Genomic DNA, 17,199 nt, shown 5'->3' with positions numbered 1-17,199 from the left:
ATTTTATCATCTGCTTTAGTGCCTGTCTCCAATTCATGAAAGCCAATTCAAGAAAAGTAAGTTTTCTGCAAAGGCCATCCTTCATTGACTGGCAAGAGGAATACAATCAACTTGAAATACTGTGTTTAATCTTTAATTGCTGATCTCTAAAAGAGTTATTAACAAGATGTATCCCAATAAGAGAACAATTTGCCTTTTTCTTTTTTAATCTAGCATAAAACCAGTGGCCCTGAACACCATGGGGGTGGCTTTTCCTTAACTGGACTCTGCCCCTTTCAGAGAGGAGGAGTCAGTCAGTCAACTGTGTTAAGAGCTTATAAATAACATGAACTTGGCACTGAGGTGCTGAGTCAAGTGGGAGACAGACTTTCGTAAGGTAAGTGCTGACTTTGCATGTCTGTATAATGTTTCCTTAGCACAAGAAAACTGTTTCACGCTCACATGTGCCTTCTTGCTGTGCTTAGGGGACATTCAAGCTGTTTAGTCAATTGCTGTTGGATACAGAAATGTAAAAATGAAGAATGTCGAAAACTAAGCATGAGAATTTAGATCTGAGAAAAATTAATGATATGAGGGGAAAAAAGGATGGCAGCATTTTAGACAATCAGAGAGTGCGACCAGCACGAAAGGGGAGAGTAGGTGTTTATGTTAAAGCTGCCTGCTCCGTAGACACAGGCAACACACAGCAGGTGGGAATTGCGATGTGGTAACACTATGTGGACTTGGAAACTCAAAATTAAGATTTAACTATAATTGGAATGACTCAGTTACTGCCAGCAAAACTGGATTTTAACTCAGTCTTTGCTGTGACTGGCCAGCTGGCAAGTCCCCCTCTGTCTCTCTTGGAGCTGAAGCAATTCATGCGAAACCTAGAAATTGGCTGGAGCAGGGTTTATCAACCTTGGCCCTATTGACATTTCAAGCTGGGTAATTCTTTGTTGCGGGGACCTGTTCTGTATAATGTCTTTTTTTGGTTGTTGTTTTAGTTAAAAATATTTGCTATAGAAATGTATATTGAATTAGACTTAAGAAATGTACTTAACAACAGTGTTGACATATACATTGATATTTCTTCAAATTTGCAAACTTGACGCCTCTCAGATACTTGCAGTGATAGTTTAAAAAGTTTTAAAAGAAACTGTCACTTCATCAATATAAATGACACAGTGAAGATCAATATTCTCACTTTCCCTTTCACTCTGTACTTGTAGAAAGAACACAGGCTGTGGGAGAGGTTCCTTTCTCATGTAGTGACCACCCGGAAAGTAGACTAGAAGATAAACGTGCCTACAGGAGAATTTCTGTATTTTACAAAATACCTTATCCTGGGAGATATCATAGTTTAGTAGCCAGCTGCATCAATCATAGATGTTTCCAACTAAATATCCAATAAATGTGCCTGTTAAGATAACAGAGTTGTAGGGTTAATTGAGAAAGCAGTGACGATATATGTACATTATCACATGTGAAATGGGTCACAGTGGGAAGCTGCTACAAGGGAGCCCAGCCTGGAGCTCTGTGACCCCCTAAGGGGGGTGGGATGGGAGTGGGGAGGGAGGCTCAAGAGGGAGGGAATATATATAGTTGTGACTGATTCCAGTTATTGTACAAAGGAAATCAACACAACATTGTGAAGCAATTATCCTCCAATTAAAAAAGTTTTTTATATTAAATTTAAAAAGACCACAGGACTGATGGAAAAATCTGGATACAGTGCAGACTGAGGAGTAACGAGCAATCAGACGCACGGGGGAGGCAGCTCCACCACCTCAACATCAGAGACACCTCTGGTCTCTTGCCAATTGTGTGCCGCCCTTCCACCTAGTTTGAACAACCAACAATGTCCTCAGGCGTTGCCAAATGTTCTCTGGGATGGGGGAGCAAAATCAGCCCCAGTTAAGAATCACTGGTTCATATGACTTTTCAGACTCCTAAACACAGGAAGTCTGGATGTGAAAAGTAGGTAATACAGGAGCAGAGAATTAGCTTCCAAAAGTAAAGAAATTCACCTGACTGGAAGGTACAAGTCATTCGAATCAGAATGCAGACAAACAACGCTCTGTTACCAGTATTACTATTGGGGGTAAATCAAAAGCCTGAGGCAGGAGAGGTTCAGTGAGATCCTGTGAAAGTCCTAGAGTTGTCCAGGGCATGGCAATTCACAGGGGAAATATGGTACCTTAGCCTGAAAAGAGAAGATACTGAGACTGGGATGAGAAGAAGTACTTTGCAAGATGCTACAGAGAGCAATGTTTCAATGGGGATGAGGTTTGACCCCATGAGAGTCACTGGCTTGGAGGCTGAGATGCTATGGCTCTGGGGCCAACCGAGTCAGGGGGGCAGCACTCTCTGCTTTCTCAGCCTGCAGCCTCTCCCCTTGTTCTGACTTGGTGGCTGAGAGAATCATGCTCCTTGGCATGGAACCAATTCAAGTGAAGTCATTGCAGGGCTCTTTGTGTGCTGTCAGTTGTCTACAAACCGGTTTTTCTGACTAGATTTCAACCCCTCCAGGGCAGGAACCACATCAGATTCCTCTTGTGTTCCCCACCAGCCATCATTTCTTAGTGCAGGCAACTGCTCAATGAGTGTTAGTTGAGGAGGAAATCCGTGGACAGGTCAACCGGACAGAAGATGCTGAAGAAAGATCAGTGAGGGACAGGAGGGTGGAGAGAAGGGTACTGAGTGAGAGCCCCTGGACTCCTGCTATAGAAAGGAGTGGGCTTCCCATTGCCATGGCTGGAACCCATTCAAAGGGGCTGGGTGGCGGGCAGAAGATTCCAGAGGGTCCAGATCAGGGAGTGAGTGGGAGGGCAAAGGCCTGGGGGAACGGCAGGCGGGGTGCAAGGTTCAGGGGCAGAACCGGGGGTCCACTTCAGTCTTGGGGTTTCAAAAGGCTGTGCCAGACCTCGCTGAACCTTTGCCAAGAACTTCCTCCAATCCAGGTTATCTAGTCAGCGAGCATCACTGATCTTTCACACAAGACAAATAAAAAGAGAACCAGTTTATAAAGTAGTTGACAGAATCTGGATATATGTAAAATCCTGTTCTTACTAGAGCTCTAGGGGCTGAAGCGACTTAGCACAGCAGAGCACAGCACGAGAGCTGGAAGTCAAGAGGGAGATAGCAGATAGACAGACACACAGACAGAAGCCTCGCATGCTCCCCAGTGTGCTCACTCAGCCATCTCCCAGGAACTGGGAGCAGAATGGAAGCTGGATTTGCTGCTCCCTGTTATGAATTTTTTATGCCTTATCTAATTGAATTTCCTCAACAGCCCTCACTAGTAGACATAGCTGTATTTCAAAAGAGAACACTGAGGTACAGAGATTAAACAACTCTCCTGGGTTTATACATCTTATAAGGAAAGGAGTTGGGCTTTGTCTCTAAGCCTCCTTTCTCTCTGCTAAGAAACGCTGTCATTAGGAGCCCCCTCCCACCTACTCCCTGAGATACAGCTCCTTTAGTTCACACTGGAATCATCCCAAGACACATTCCTTTTCAGAGAATGTAAGCCTACCTCCTTATGAAGGTCAAATATAGTTATACTAGTGCTCAGGATACTCACAGTAAGTTTTTAAGGTCTGGGTAAAGTACGTTATGTTTTTATCCGTTTTTCCTCAGAATCAGCCAACAGAATTAATGTTTCCTTCTCTCCCATTGAACTGTTAATTGGCCAAAGGATTCTGCATGGGGAACAAACTAATATCAAGGGTCTCAGAGAGCAGCAGAGGGGAACATATGCATTACCTGCTTGGGGGGGGGCCCAGACCCGAATTCAGAAGATGTCTTCAAAGGACCCCAGTGCTCACAGAACTCTTTGAATTTGAATTTCGTCTTCCAATAGGATACTAGAAGCCATTTCTGGGGTTGTCCTGAGGGTGGACACACTTGCTAGATATTGAGTGTGAATTGGAAACACACGTATGTGACTGATGGCAAGTCACTGAATCTCTTTAGTTCTCATTTTCTGGGAGCCAGGAAGTTTATATCATGTTTGCCCCAGCCTTCAAAAAGTGAAGAAAGTTACTTATAAGAAAGATATGATAAAGTATTATGTAAGTTGAAACTTCATTTCCCTTTGTAATGTGATCCTTAGTCAATGGATAATGGAATTTAATGTGAGGAGGATCTGTGACTTCCACTTCACAGCAACACCCTTCTCAGAATTCTGCTGAGTCACAGCTCCTCCGTTCTACATGATAAGTACAATATACACAATCTCCAACTTCAAGATGGACGAGTTAAGTATCTTTCTAAGGATCCTTTATTTTGCAAAGGTTAGACCATTGATCTCACATTAAAAATGTGGATATGTAAATAAAAAAGTAAACCAAAACTAAATAAATTTTTTAAAATGTGGATATTGAAAACATGTGGATATTGAAATTTGTTATCTAAAATTCAAGTTATTCATTCTTTATCCACTAAAGAGAAATATATTTTTGTCCTGAACTCCTCAACAAAAAGTTGCAAGATCTTAATGTTTACTAAACAGAGCTAGGATTTGAATAGAAAACGCAGGTGTTTCTTCCTATGTTCTGGCTTTGGGGTTCCTGCTTTTATTAAGTCCTGTATGTTTCTATGGAAAAGGCAATGGCACCCCACTCCAGTTCTCTTGCCTGAAAAATCCCATGGACGAGGGGCCTGGCAGGCTGAAGACCATGGGGTCGCGAAGAGTCGGACATGACTGAGCGACGTCACTTTCACTTTTCCCTTTCATGCACTGGAGAAGGAAATGGCAACCCACTCCAGTGTTCTTGCCTGGAGAATCCCAGGGACAGGGGAGCTTGGTGGGCTGCTGTCTATGGGGTCGCACAGAGCCGGACACAACTAAAGCGACTTAGCAGCAGCAGCAGCAGTATGTTTCTATTCATGCCCATGAGAGAACAATTGGGTTGGTCATAATGTTTGAGTTTTCCTGTAACATCTTACAGAAAACCCAAAAGAACTTTTTGGCCAATAATTTCTGTCTGTTGTTGGAGCCTTTGAATTTCATTCTCTGGTTCCCTGCTATGTCCACTCTACACATAGGCTGCTGTAGTCTAGGGGCTTTCAAACTTCACTGACCTGAAAAGACCCACGTATCTCTTACCAATACCATGACCAAATGAGTGTGCCTATGTGCTTTCTTCTACCTGAACATACAACGCACACATAGCTGAAATGAGCAACTCATGAAACAATGCTTTATTTTAAAAACTGGAAAATTTCACAGTCCACTGAAGGATTGTCATGCCTAGTTTGAAAAATGTTAACATGAAAAATGAGGCCAAGACTTGGGTTCATATAGAAATGGGTTTAAATCCCAAGTTCGCCACCTACTTTGTGCAAGTTACCCTAGAAATCTCAGTATCCCCAACTGCAAAATGAGAGCAATGGCAACTTCATAGCAGGTGATTCTTGTAGGGTTAAATGAAGACAAATTTGTGAGAATGGGCAGTGCATGACAGACATAGAACAAATGTCAGTTCCACCTAGACTGTACAGTTAATGCAATAACATCCCTTTCTCTAGATACAAAATGTACAATAGAGATAAAATATACAATTCCAAGAAAATGGAAGTATTTGGCATCCTGTATCTGTGGAAAGAATCGGGATCTTTTGAGCAACAGTTAAGCAAACTGAGCTCTAATTTCAGATTTTGAACAAATGCAACATAATAGCCAATGAGCTGAACATGGATTCTGTCTCCTCCTCCTCCTATTCCTGCTGTCTGTGAAGTCCTCTGGCTCCAAGGCCCCTCCTTCCCAGGCTCCCAGGGCCTACATATGTGTGGGTTCCTGCCCTGCCCTGGTTTTAATCCTGGGTGTGGATTTCCATGAATGTTATTTAAGCTTTGAGGTCCATTTCATCAACTGAAGAATGGAGATAATAATTATTTCATGGGATTCTTGTGAGGATTAAAGATATAATGTGTTCAAAGTGGTCAGCATTCAGTTAAGTTCAGTTCAGTCGCTCAGTTGTGTTCGACTCTTTGCAACGCCACGGACTGCAGCATGCCAGGATTCCCTATCCATCACCAACTCCTAGAAGCTACTCAAACTAATGTTCATCGCATTGGTGATGCCATCCGGCCATCCCATCCTGGGTCATCCCCTTCTCCTCCCACTTGCAATCTTTCCAAGCATCAGGGTCTTTTCCAATGAGTTGGTTCTTTGCATCAGGTGGCCAAAGTATTGGAGCTTCAGCTTCAGCATCAGTCCTTCCAATGAATATTCAGGACTGATTTCCTTTAGGATGGACTGGTTGGACGTCCTTGCTGTCCAAGGGACTCTCAAGAGTTTTCTCCAACACCACAGTTCAAAAGTATCAATTCTTCAGCGCTCAGTTTTCTTTATGGTCCAACTCTCACATCCATACATGACCACTGGAAAAACCAGCTTTGACTAGATGGACCTTTGTTGGTAAAGTAATGTCTCTGCTTTTAATATGCCGTTTAGATTGGTCATAGCTTTTCTTCCAAGGAGCAAGCGTTTTTTAATTTCATGGCTGCAATCACCATCTGCAGTGATTTTGGAGACCCAAAAATAAAGTCTCTCACTGTTTCCATTGCTTCCCCATCTATTGGCCATGAAGTGATGGGACCGGATGCCATGATATTAGTTTACTGAATGTTGAGCTTTAAGCCAACTTTTTCACTCTCCTCTTTCACTTTCATCAAGAGGCTCTTTAGTTTTCTTTGGCTTTCATCCATAAGGGTGGTGTCATCTGCATAGCTGAGGTTACTGATATTTTCCCCAGAAATCTGATTCCAGCTTGTGCTTCATCCAGCCTGGGATTTCACATGATTGTACTGTTTATATAATTTAAATAAGCAGGGTGACAATAGGCAGGCTTGACGTACTCCTTTCCCGATTTGGAACCAGTCTGTTTTTCCATGTCCAGTTCTAACTGTTGCTTCCTGACCTGCATACAGATTTCTCAGGAGACAGGTAGCATTGGGGCAGGAATATTAGGAGTTTTGCAATAAATACTAGTTCTCTAATCTTTGCCCTCCCTGACACCCACCCACGCATCCATATCACAGACTCAGCTCTTAGCCTGCCAAGAAAATCAGATTTTACCCAGTGTAGACTGGACAATGATTGGTGGAATTTCCCGCAGGTGGCTAATGAGAGTGGGAATTTGGTCTAAGGAAGAAGTTCCAGGGACTCTTCCAATTGCCCTGAGGGAGGCCGATTTTTCAGCATTGTTTGTGCTGTTCAGCCATATATCATAAAGGCTTCTATGCTTTTATTCTTTGTTCATTCATTGGTTCATTTGTTGGTTCATTAAGGGCTAGAGAAACCAAGAGACTGCCACCATGGCAGGGAAGCCCACTCTTCACTATTTCAATGGACGCGGCAGAATGGAGTGCATTCGGTGGCTCCTAGCTGCAGCTGGAGTGGAGGTAGGTTTCATCTTCAGTTGGATCTAAATTGACCGTGGGTGCCTAGTCAGTCACTCAGTCATGTCCAACTCGTTTCGCTCCCGTAGGCCATAGCCTGCCAGGCTCCTCTGTCCCTGAGATTCTTCAGACAAGACCACTGGAGTGGGTTTCCATTTCCTACTCCAGGGAAATTGACTGTATCATACTACTTTTTTCACAGAGGAGATTTTCCTTATTAAATGATCTGCTAAGAATTTTGCATTAAAAACATTTATTAGGTATTAGATTAAGAGATCTTTATTGAAATTTCTTCTTCTCAAGGACAATAGAAAACAAATTTGTGTTTTTATTTGTTTTTAGGTGTGAGGCTTGTGAGATTTTAATTCTCTGACCAGAGATCAAAAGCAGGCCCACAACAGTGAAAGCCCATGCCTTAACCACTGAACTGTCAGGAAATTTCCTGAATTTTTATTTTGAAAACTGTACAATATTTGTTACATTCATGCAACAATTAGAAATATGAATATTAAATATCAATTGATATGAATAATAATTATTAATATGTCAGGCATTTTAATGTATTTAGGTCAATTTTAAAATAAGTTTAATGAACTAGAAATATACCATGAAGTGTTTAAAGATGAAATATATAATACCTAGGATTTGTTTCAAATTGTTACCAGGGAGAGGGGTGTAGGCATATAGATATCTTGGGATTGGGTTGAGCCTATAATTACTGAAGCTGGTGTAAGTTTACAAGGAGCATCATTGTATTTTTTATTTTGTGCATGCCACAAATCTCCATAATAAAAAACAAAAATATACATATTAGAAGAGAAATGTAATTAAAGTTAAAACATAAACCAGAAATATAGAGCAGTGCACACTGTAGCAAACTGCCTGTTGGATTTAATGCATTCATTCACTCAGCAATGAATTTGTTGGGCACCTTGAAGTGCCAGATTTCATGCCAGGCCCTAGAGATACATGAATCATCAAGACAGGCACAGTCCCTCCCCTCAGGCCGCTTACACTCTAGTGAGGATGCAGACACGTATGTGGGTGACTAAAAGAGGACACAGAAGATGTGAGTGTTAAAAACGCCACCTTCTCAGTAGTATATTGATAGGCTTCTGTGCAACTCTGCTGAGTGCTGCCCTCTAGAGGTGTCACTCAATAAAGCACTTAGCCCAGATCAGAGGGAGCCAGCAACTCTGTGAGGGTTTCCTGCAGAGGGAGTCATGGACAGAGGTCAGAGATTTGGTCCCTTAGAGGAGAACAGTAAAAGAAGGCTTCAGATGAGGCCTTCAAAGGCCTTCGAAGGTTCTGCAAAGGGAACCTCTAGTGTGCTCCCTTAGCTTCCTAAAAACATGTTTACCTAAGCCTCTATATATTATACTTTCTCTATTACTTCAGGAATGCAGGGCACATTAGCTTGGTCCATTTTCAAGTGTGTAAAGAAACAAGTACATAGAAAATCCAAACAGTGCCATTCCAGGTGGTTTCATTTCTATAAATCAACAACCAACATTTTTCACTGCAGTTCAGCCTTGGGGTTCAAGGATGTGTTCAGAGTCCCTGGGCAGGATGAGTTCAGCACAGGACGGAGAAGAAGGGGGAGATGCTGAGAGCATCCAGGCTTCCTCTTGTCCAGCCAAGCCTGACAGAGCAGGGTGTGGGGCTCGACTGACCAAAGAACATTGGAATTCTGGGTTCTCTGGGCCCAGAGCCTGATCCTCGCAATCCTGCATCTCCATCAGTTTCGCAAGAAACAGCTGACCAGCCAGCCCCTTCTCACAATGACTACCCACCTGTCATTGCCTCTTAGGGTTGTCTTGAACTGGGTGCTTTATAAATTGTTGCCCACACACTCACTATCTACATGGTTTCACCGTATGGGATCATTTAGATCCACAATAAACTACTCCAATGAGGCAGTTAGAAATCCCCAGTTCTCAAACTTTTCACAATCAAGACCCTTGTTTACAATAAAAAGTTGAATGGAAGGAGGTAATATACAGCAGAGAACTCCGGTGGCAGCCTCTAAGGGAGTCAATGGCCCCATGGATACCCCATGCTAGGGGATACCCCAAAATCCTGTCCTGATCGCACAGGGAGAGAAAGGCTTTCCAGGTACATTAAAACTCCATAACTAGAACTTCCCAGTCCCTTCCCTCCAGTGATATTCCCCTCCCCACAAATCATTACCTAATCACTGACAGAGGTGGGGACAGGGTAGAGGTGAATTGGCCTGCAAAATAAGCAGTTACTTGCCACAACCCACATTTTTATCTTGGTGGCTCTAATCTAAATCTCCAAATGGCCTTGATCACTGTCCTCTGTGCACCCTGCCGAACTTGGAAATCCTACAGTCTCCATAGTGGGCAGCAGACAGAGGCCATGCAAGTTCAGCTATTCTATGGAATGAAACAACAAAAACTTATCGACTCTTTCTGCTTTTCAGTTTGAAGAGAAATTTATAGAAAAACCAGAAGACTTGGATAAGTTAAAAAATGGTAAGCCCAGGAACTAAGTTCCTCTGATGGGAGTATCCAGTAGAAGTTTTAAGTTGAGGTTTCAACACCACCAACGTGCTGTGTGTGTGGTGGGAGTGGGGTTAGTAGAGTGGGAGAAATATGGTTAAAGGTAAGAGGCGGGTCTCCTTGAAAATGCCTTGCAACTCTCTCGGAACTAGGAAGGGCTGGAACTCGAGTGTTTGTTAAAGGAGCCAGCCCCAGTGCCCGTGAATGCTCGGTCTGTGCTTCTCTGCCTTTCTGCACCGTGAGTGACCACACAGTGCTCCCACCTAAAGTCAGGAAAAGGTGAAGATCTGACAGAAGAGGGGAGAAACAGGCCCAGAAGTTGCTGTGAGTCCGGGTTTGGCAAAGTAACATCCTAGCAATAATGTAGACTCAGTGAGCAGAGAAAGGGCAAACTCTCTCAAAACATGTCTTACCTGTTCAGAGATTTTCTCTGGAACTTCCGTTAAATGGCAACTTGTTGGCACACTTGTTGCAGACTCTTCCAGCTTCTTTCTAAAACACACATGAAGACAAATCAGCCCAGATTTACAAGGGATCGCCTATATGTCTGAATGGGAAATAAGAAGATAAATGAAATAATAGGTTAGAAAGTAAAAGGCAAACAAAATGCCATCCTACTTAAGCCTACCAGGTCATTTTAGTGTTTCACTTTATATCTTTGGTTATTTCAGCAAACATTTGTTCGTCTTAAAAGGGTGCAACATATCAAACATTTCGCCCTTCTTTTTTTCTTTCAAAAGATGGGAGTTTGATGTTCCAGCAAGTGCCAATGGTTGAAATTGATGGGATGAAGCTGGTGCAGACCAGAGCCATTCTCAACTACATTGCCACCAAATACAACCTCTACGGGAAAGACATGAAGGAGAGAGCCCTGTACGGTAGTTTTTAGTTTTATCATCATAACTAATAGTAACAACTTAGGTCCTTCCCTGACTGAGCAGGAACAAAGCAGGGCATCATGACCAACATGATGGTATAAGCCTTGTGGGGCATAACTGAGTCCAGTACAGCAAAGACCTATGAGTATGAGGGAAGAGTAAACAAACTTGAAGTGAAATCAACCGCCTACGAAGAGGATACCGTCCATGGATATAGCACAGTGACAAGGTTTCCAAACATGAATGGTCTATGAAGCGAAGAGGATGGTAGAACCAAGACTCCAGGGGTTCAGGCTCGTTTGAACTGGACACCCACCAACAGCCAGAGACAAGGGACAAAGCATCTGAGTGTCTAGAAGATAAAGCTTAGAAAGGGAAGGATCTAAAGAAGTTGGTTCTTGAATTCCAAAAATTCAAAGAATGATGACCAGGAACTTAATTTATTAACCCTTTATATGGACTGGCCACTAGACAAGGATTAGCAGAGGTTGAGCTCAAAATGGTAAGGTTACATCAAGCATTTCGATATAGTTTTAGTCAGCTAGATTTTTCAGTACAACTATATCCTGGGGGTGAGGGGTATTCTCTCTGCTGTGATGGGACTACATGCTGATGCTGCTGCTAAGTTGCTTTAGTCGTATCTGACTCTGTGCGACCCCAGAGACTGCAGCCCACCAGGCTCCCCGGTCCCTGGGATTCTCCAGGCAAGAACACTGGAGTGGGTTGCCATTTCCTTTTCCAATGTATGAAACTGAAAAGTGAAAGTGAAGTGGCTCAGTCGTGTCCAACTCTTTGCAACCCCATGGACTGCAGCCTACCAGGCTCCTCTGTCCATGGGATTTTCTAGGCAAGAGTACTGGAGTGGGTTGCCATTGCCTTCTCTGGGGACTACATGATTGAAATTAAAATCTTGTAAGGAACTTCCCAGGTGGCAGTAACAGTAAAGAACTTGCTAGCAATGCAGGAGATATAAGAGACCCGGGTTTGATCCCTGGGTCTGGAAGACCCACTGGAGGAGGGCATGGCGACCCGTGCCAGTATTCTTGCCTGGAGAAGAATCCCATGGACAGAGGAGCCTGGTGGGCTATAGTCCACCGAGTCACAAAGAGTCGGTCGTATCTGAAGCGACTTAGCACTCAAGGAACTACTGCTGTTATTCTAAAAGTTAAACAGAGTTACCCATATGACTCAGCAATTCCTTTCAAGAGGATTAAAAACACCCCCACACTAAAATTTATACTCAGAAATTCATAGCAGTGTTGTTCATAATCAATAACTAGAATCAACAAAAATGTCCATTAACTGATGAAAGAAAGAGCGAAAGTTGGTCCATCCCTACAGTGGGATGTTATTTCAAACAGAACCAGAGTCTGGCAATAGTATGTGGAGAGTGTTACGGAACCAGGTTCTACGGGAAATAACTGGAGAAAGTGCTGGTGTTGGGACTCTAAATGGGCCTGGTGTTCTAACAGGATGAGAGAGGAAGAGGGATGTGACTGGGACTGAGGTGCCAGGACCCTGCTGGACATGACTGAGGTGGTCCTAATGCATCACACCCACCATGCTCAGACCACGTCATGGCAGAGACGGCACACCCAGGAGTGGTCCCAGTGCTTACCTGCACTGATTCTACCCGATTCCCTCATGCCTGTGACTATGGATGGGTCACTGATGTGCTCTGTCTCTATATTTGGTCATGTGTATAACAAAAAGATTACACATATGTTTACCCTGATGGCTTGTTCTAGAATGCTAAAATTAATTTTAAAAAACAAAGCTAAATCACTGGTGTAGAAAAATGCACCCAGTGGAGGAGAATTACTTTGCTACCTCTCAATGTCTCATTCTTACCCATTCCAAAAATCTAAGGCAGAGACATTTGACAATTTGGTTATTTTATCTTTTCAGGATTGATATGTATTCAGAGGGTGTGGCAGATTTGGGTGAAATGATCATGCATTTTCCACTGTGCCCACCTGCTGAAAAAGATGCCAAGCTGACCCTAATCCGAGAAAAGACAACAAACCGTTATCTCCCTGCATTTGAAAATGTAAGTGGACTCTTCAGCATCTTTGGCAGAGAGGTCAGAGGACGAAGAAAAATAGTGCCTGGCATGGCCGGGGCATTAGCCTTCACCTCTGTGAGCCTTTCTAAATACTAATGTAGTACTCTGAGTCTCAGGGCACTTTATAAAAATTGAATGTATAGAAGAATTGTACTAGTTTTACCCAAGTTATAATTTTTCAGGAAAGTTCTATTTACTCAAACCCAATCTGGAATTCTCTACTCAATGGAATTTCACGGTTATACTTAGAGCCTGGATTATGGAAGCTCTGAGAGCCACACTGGAGCCTGGATTAGATGGATCCTTAGAACACGGTGCAGGGGCTTTGATTCAAGAATAGCATGATGTCAGCAATACATCAGAAAATATTCTGGTGTCCTGTGTAGGGAGACATGAGACCAGCTGCCCGTCAGGAGAATGTGGAAGTGTTTTGGGGGTGATTGACATGTATCTAGATAGATATGGGGGCAGTAGGGTGGAGAGAAAGAGACAGAGGAAAAGTTATTCAGGAAAAAGTAATCGAGATATTTTGGGACATGACTCTCAGACTTTTGAAGAAAGTGAAATAAAATCAGTGAAGTAGTGTTCCATCATTATGACTAGTACGTATTTTAGTTTTTCTGTTTGAACGTTTCATGATCAAAAATACCTGAAATCAGGCTCAACTAAAAGCATGAACCCCCCCCCCCCGCCCCGCCTGCCCTCCACCAAAAAAAAAAAAAAAGATTGTAAGACCAGGAAATGAGAGCAAAAGAGTTGAGAAGGAATACAGACTCTGCATTAGTTTGCTCAGGGTGGTAGAAAGCTGTCATGAAGATGGAGACACTGCCCAAGGAGGAGGGAGAGAAGGACAGAGAGAGACGGATGAAGGGTCATGTTGTGGAGTCCAGGGCTGCACACTTGAGGGTGTGCGGTCCACAAGAACCTGGTGCAGATGGTGCTAAGGCCTTGGCCCAGCGGAAGAAGAAGGAAGGCAGCCACAGCGAGGTGTGAACAGGAAACGGAAATGGTGATCTGCCTTCCACTGGGGATGAGGAGGGAACAGCAGGAACCTGCCTGGCCCGTCTCTGAGTTGGAGGGAGCAGAAGGTCTGAGGTTCCCACCTGCCCAGCGAGGGGCAGAGATGGAAGTGGGGCTGGGCTAGGGGCAGGGGAGGAGCGGGGGTCCAGCCTGCAGGGACCTGTGTCCCTGATCTGACCCCTCCATTCGACAGGTGCTGAAGAGCCATGGACAAGACTACCTGGTGGGCAACAAGCTGAGCAGGGCTGACATCCACTTGGTTGAACTTCTCTACTATGTGGAAGAGCTGGACCCCAGCCTTTTGGCCAACTTCCCTCTGCTAAAGGTGAGCTCTCCCACGGCCCTGGGGGCCAGACACACCCCCACATGGCATCTGCTCTCTGGACCTTGGGATTGGGGTGCTAGGGTCCCCATCCCTGTCCAGGCCTTGCTGCCCCCCAGTCTCCTCAGTTCACTCCAAGGCCCTGGTCCGGAGTGTGGAAAGAATCTGTCAAGCCAAGGACATCGGAGGTGGACTCTGCCCCATGGAAAACGCCCTGCCTTTTACCAGGAGAGAGACCCAGGGCTGGCTCTCTCTTGGTCTCTCTTCCACCTCAGCCTCTGTCCTCATTTCCTCTTCACTCCCCTCTGTCCCGCGTGTGTCCCTCTTTCCCTGAGTCTGTCTGAGTGGGTTTCCCCCCATCTCACTTCTTCCCTTCAATTCCTGTTCTTTCTCTCATACGTTGATTTCTCTCTCCCCGTTTCTCTCTCTTTGACGGCAGATTGGCTCTGACTGACCTCACACATGACCTTTCATGTTTTCCGTCTTCAGTTCCAGCCCCGTGTCCTAGCTCTTCTTGTCTTGACATCTGGAGCCTTAATCTGTGCTGATATCTCACACACTCCTCTTCGTTACACTGCACTTGAGGGTCAACCCACTTGAGGGTAGGAAGATCGGGAAGCAGAATGGAGCGTTACACTAAGACCTCTCTGGGGAAAACTGGGCTGTCCCCTTCCTGTCTCATGGGCCTCCTCCTGGTGCTGATGGAAGGGTCTCGGCTGGCCCTTGTCTAGGAAGGTGTCAGAGTCCCTGCTGGGTTGCGTAGTGACAGGGCTGCTCTTTAGCTGTACTCCGAGCTGTGTTCTCGTGCATTGCAGGCCCTAAAAGCCAGAGTCAGCAATATCCCGGCCGTGAAGAAATTTCTGCAGCCTGGCAGCCAGAGGAAGCCTCCCACGGATGAGAAAAAAATAGAAGAAGCCAGGAAGGTTTTCAAGTTTTAGTAAAGCCAGCAGGGCTGCCCGGGACAAATCTTCTGAAATTTTCTAACAATGAAACAATAAAGCTCCTATGAGCAGATTTACTTCCCATGTGTTCTTTTTTACTACGATCTCCTTCTCACCTTTCTGGTTTGGAATTAAAACATAAATAAGAACAGGAAACAGATTATATATTCCTGTACTATTTTCCAAGGATCATCCTATAACATCTGTCACATAGCCTATCAAAGAGAAAAGTGCAACAGTTTATATCTGACATTCTTAGGTTTTCACAGGAAAGAGCTACCTTTCTGGGGTCATGGCAGAAAGACATTTTCTTTATTTCTTTGAGAGATATTTTCCATCTGATAATAAAAATGTCTTTTCTTATGCATTTCTGAACAACTCTTTTGCCTACTGTGGGCTCTCCAGTGTTCTGGGAGGTAGGCAAGCAATAAGAACCCAGTGGACCCAAACTCTGTGCTCAGGGGACCCTGCTGTGGCCGCCTGGTCATCACAGCTCTGCTGCAAGAGGCTCTGTGGGGCTCTGCACAAGGGCCTCACCCTCATTTGACAAGGTCCCCCAGATCAGATCTCTATGATACAGGTGACATGTGTGAATTTGATGTGAATGAATATATAACGTCATTTCCCCTGGCCTCTCATGGAGCCAGGGAGCCTGGATTGGGACTGATTCTGGCTCTGGTCATACGTGGGCCCTGAGGTGAACACTGCCCAGGAAATCTGGCCTTTGGAGTATCAGGTTCTGTTCTTCCTGGACTGAGCTGCCCACCTCACCCTCACCCCGGAACCCCCAGGTGAAGGGGCGGGGCCAGAGCTGACAGACTCAAGGGGTCCCTGACTGTGTTTCCCTCCCTCTGGTCTGTTCTCCACTGACATCAAAATATTTTTCTAAAATGCAAACCTGAGAATCACCACCCTGTTTTACCTCCCTCAGTGACTCCCGCGGCCCGCGGGGTGCCCTCCTGCCTTCCCTCCGCACCCCTTGAGTGCCAGTCCCATCACACAAGACGTGTGGGGGTGGCCTGCGCCCTGCCTGGGCACCTTTGTTCCCTCCCAGGCCAGCTCCACCCCGGGGGCCACACTCAGCTCTGTGCTCCCTGGGGAGAGCTGGACGCACCTCTTTGCTTCCCCCAGAGCCCAGTAAACCCCCTGATGGCCATTGGCTTCCCCCAGCATCTGTGAGTTCCTGATGGGGGCCCAGCCCTGTGTATCCCCAGGGCTCCACCATGAATGGTTGTACCTCCACACACACCTCCATGGCCCGGGGGTCTGGGCTGTGGGAATTCCTCACAGTCCCCACCCACTCTCATCTGCCTGACAGCTCTATTCATTCATCCAAGTCTTCAAGACCAAGATGTTCATATCACTCCAATGCTATGGACAGACCTTGCTTTGATCCTAATGCAAGTAAGCCAACTGCACATAAGTCTTTATGAGACGTTGGGAAAATTAGAATGCTGAACATTTAATCAAATGAATGAACTTCAAGTATAAAAGATATAAATTATAACATTTTAGTGTGACAGAATAGTGTGATTATGTTTAGAAAAAGAGTCCTTACCTCTTAGAGGTAAATTTAATAGTTGTGGGATGGATGCAGTCATGCGCTCTGTAGGATTTGCTGCACAGTAATCCTGTGCTCTGGGGAAGTAAACAGGTCTGTGTGTTGGTTTTCTACGGTTGCTGTGTCAACGTACTACAACTGGGGGGCTTAAAACAACACGATGAATTCTCTCACACTTTTGGAGGCCTGAAGTCCAAAGTTAAGGTGCTGCACTGCCTCTGGACACTCTTGGGAGAAGTCTTCCCTGCCTCTTCTGGCTTCTGGTGGCTTTTTGCATCCTTCTTTTCCATGACTCATGGCCACATCACTTCATTCTCTGCCTCCATCTTCACATCACCCATATGTGTGTGTCTGTGTATTTTCTCTTCTGCTATAAGCACACTTGTTGTTGGGTTTGGGCCTATCTATATTACCCAGGATAGTCTCACTTCAGGTTCCCTAATTACATCTGCAAAGAGTCTTTCTCCAAATTCCATCCCATCCAGAGGTTCCAGGTTT

At 44.7% G+C, this 17,199-nt stretch overlaps 1 protein-coding gene across 1 annotated transcript; it reads left to right on the top strand.

Annotated features, from left to right (window-relative positions):
* Positions 1 to 272: 272 nt before the first annotated feature.
* Positions 273 to 15,217, top strand: LOC113882304 (glutathione S-transferase A1). Its single transcript, XM_027525496.1, has 7 exons — positions 273 to 376; positions 7,279 to 7,392; positions 9,836 to 9,887; positions 10,655 to 10,787; positions 12,701 to 12,842; positions 14,071 to 14,202; positions 15,015 to 15,217. Exons 2-7 carry the CDS (start codon positions 7,306 to 7,308, stop codon positions 15,135 to 15,137), a joined length of 669 nt encoding a protein of 222 aa, XP_027381297.1. The 5' UTR covers positions 273 to 376; positions 7,279 to 7,305; the 3' UTR covers positions 15,138 to 15,217.
* Positions 15,218 to 17,199: the final 1,982 nt, after the last annotated feature.

Source organism: Bos indicus x Bos taurus, chromosome 23, assembly GCF_003369695.1.
Source record: "Bos indicus x Bos taurus breed Angus x Brahman F1 hybrid chromosome 23, Bos_hybrid_MaternalHap_v2.0, whole genome shotgun sequence".
In the NCBI taxonomy this organism is placed as follows: domain Eukaryota; kingdom Metazoa; phylum Chordata; class Mammalia; order Artiodactyla; family Bovidae; genus Bos; species Bos indicus x Bos taurus.
This window is presented reverse-complemented; position numbering and strand designations above follow the sequence as displayed.

What these genes read in the sequence shown, in the direction of transcription:
- LOC113882304 (XM_027525496.1), top strand. Translation starts at nt 7,306, where the DNA reads ATGGCAGGGAAGCCCACTCTTCACTATTTCAATGGACGCGGCAGAATG. An exon ending in TAGCTGCAGCTGGAGTGGAG is followed by an intron (nt 7,393 to 9,835) that starts GTAGGTTTCATC and finishes TCTGCTTTTCAG; the next exon opens with TTTGAAGAGAAATTTATAGA. An exon ending in ATCTCCCTGCATTTGAAAAT is followed by an intron (nt 12,843 to 14,070) that starts GTAAGTGGACTC and finishes TCCATTCGACAG; the next exon opens with GTGCTGAAGAGCCATGGACA.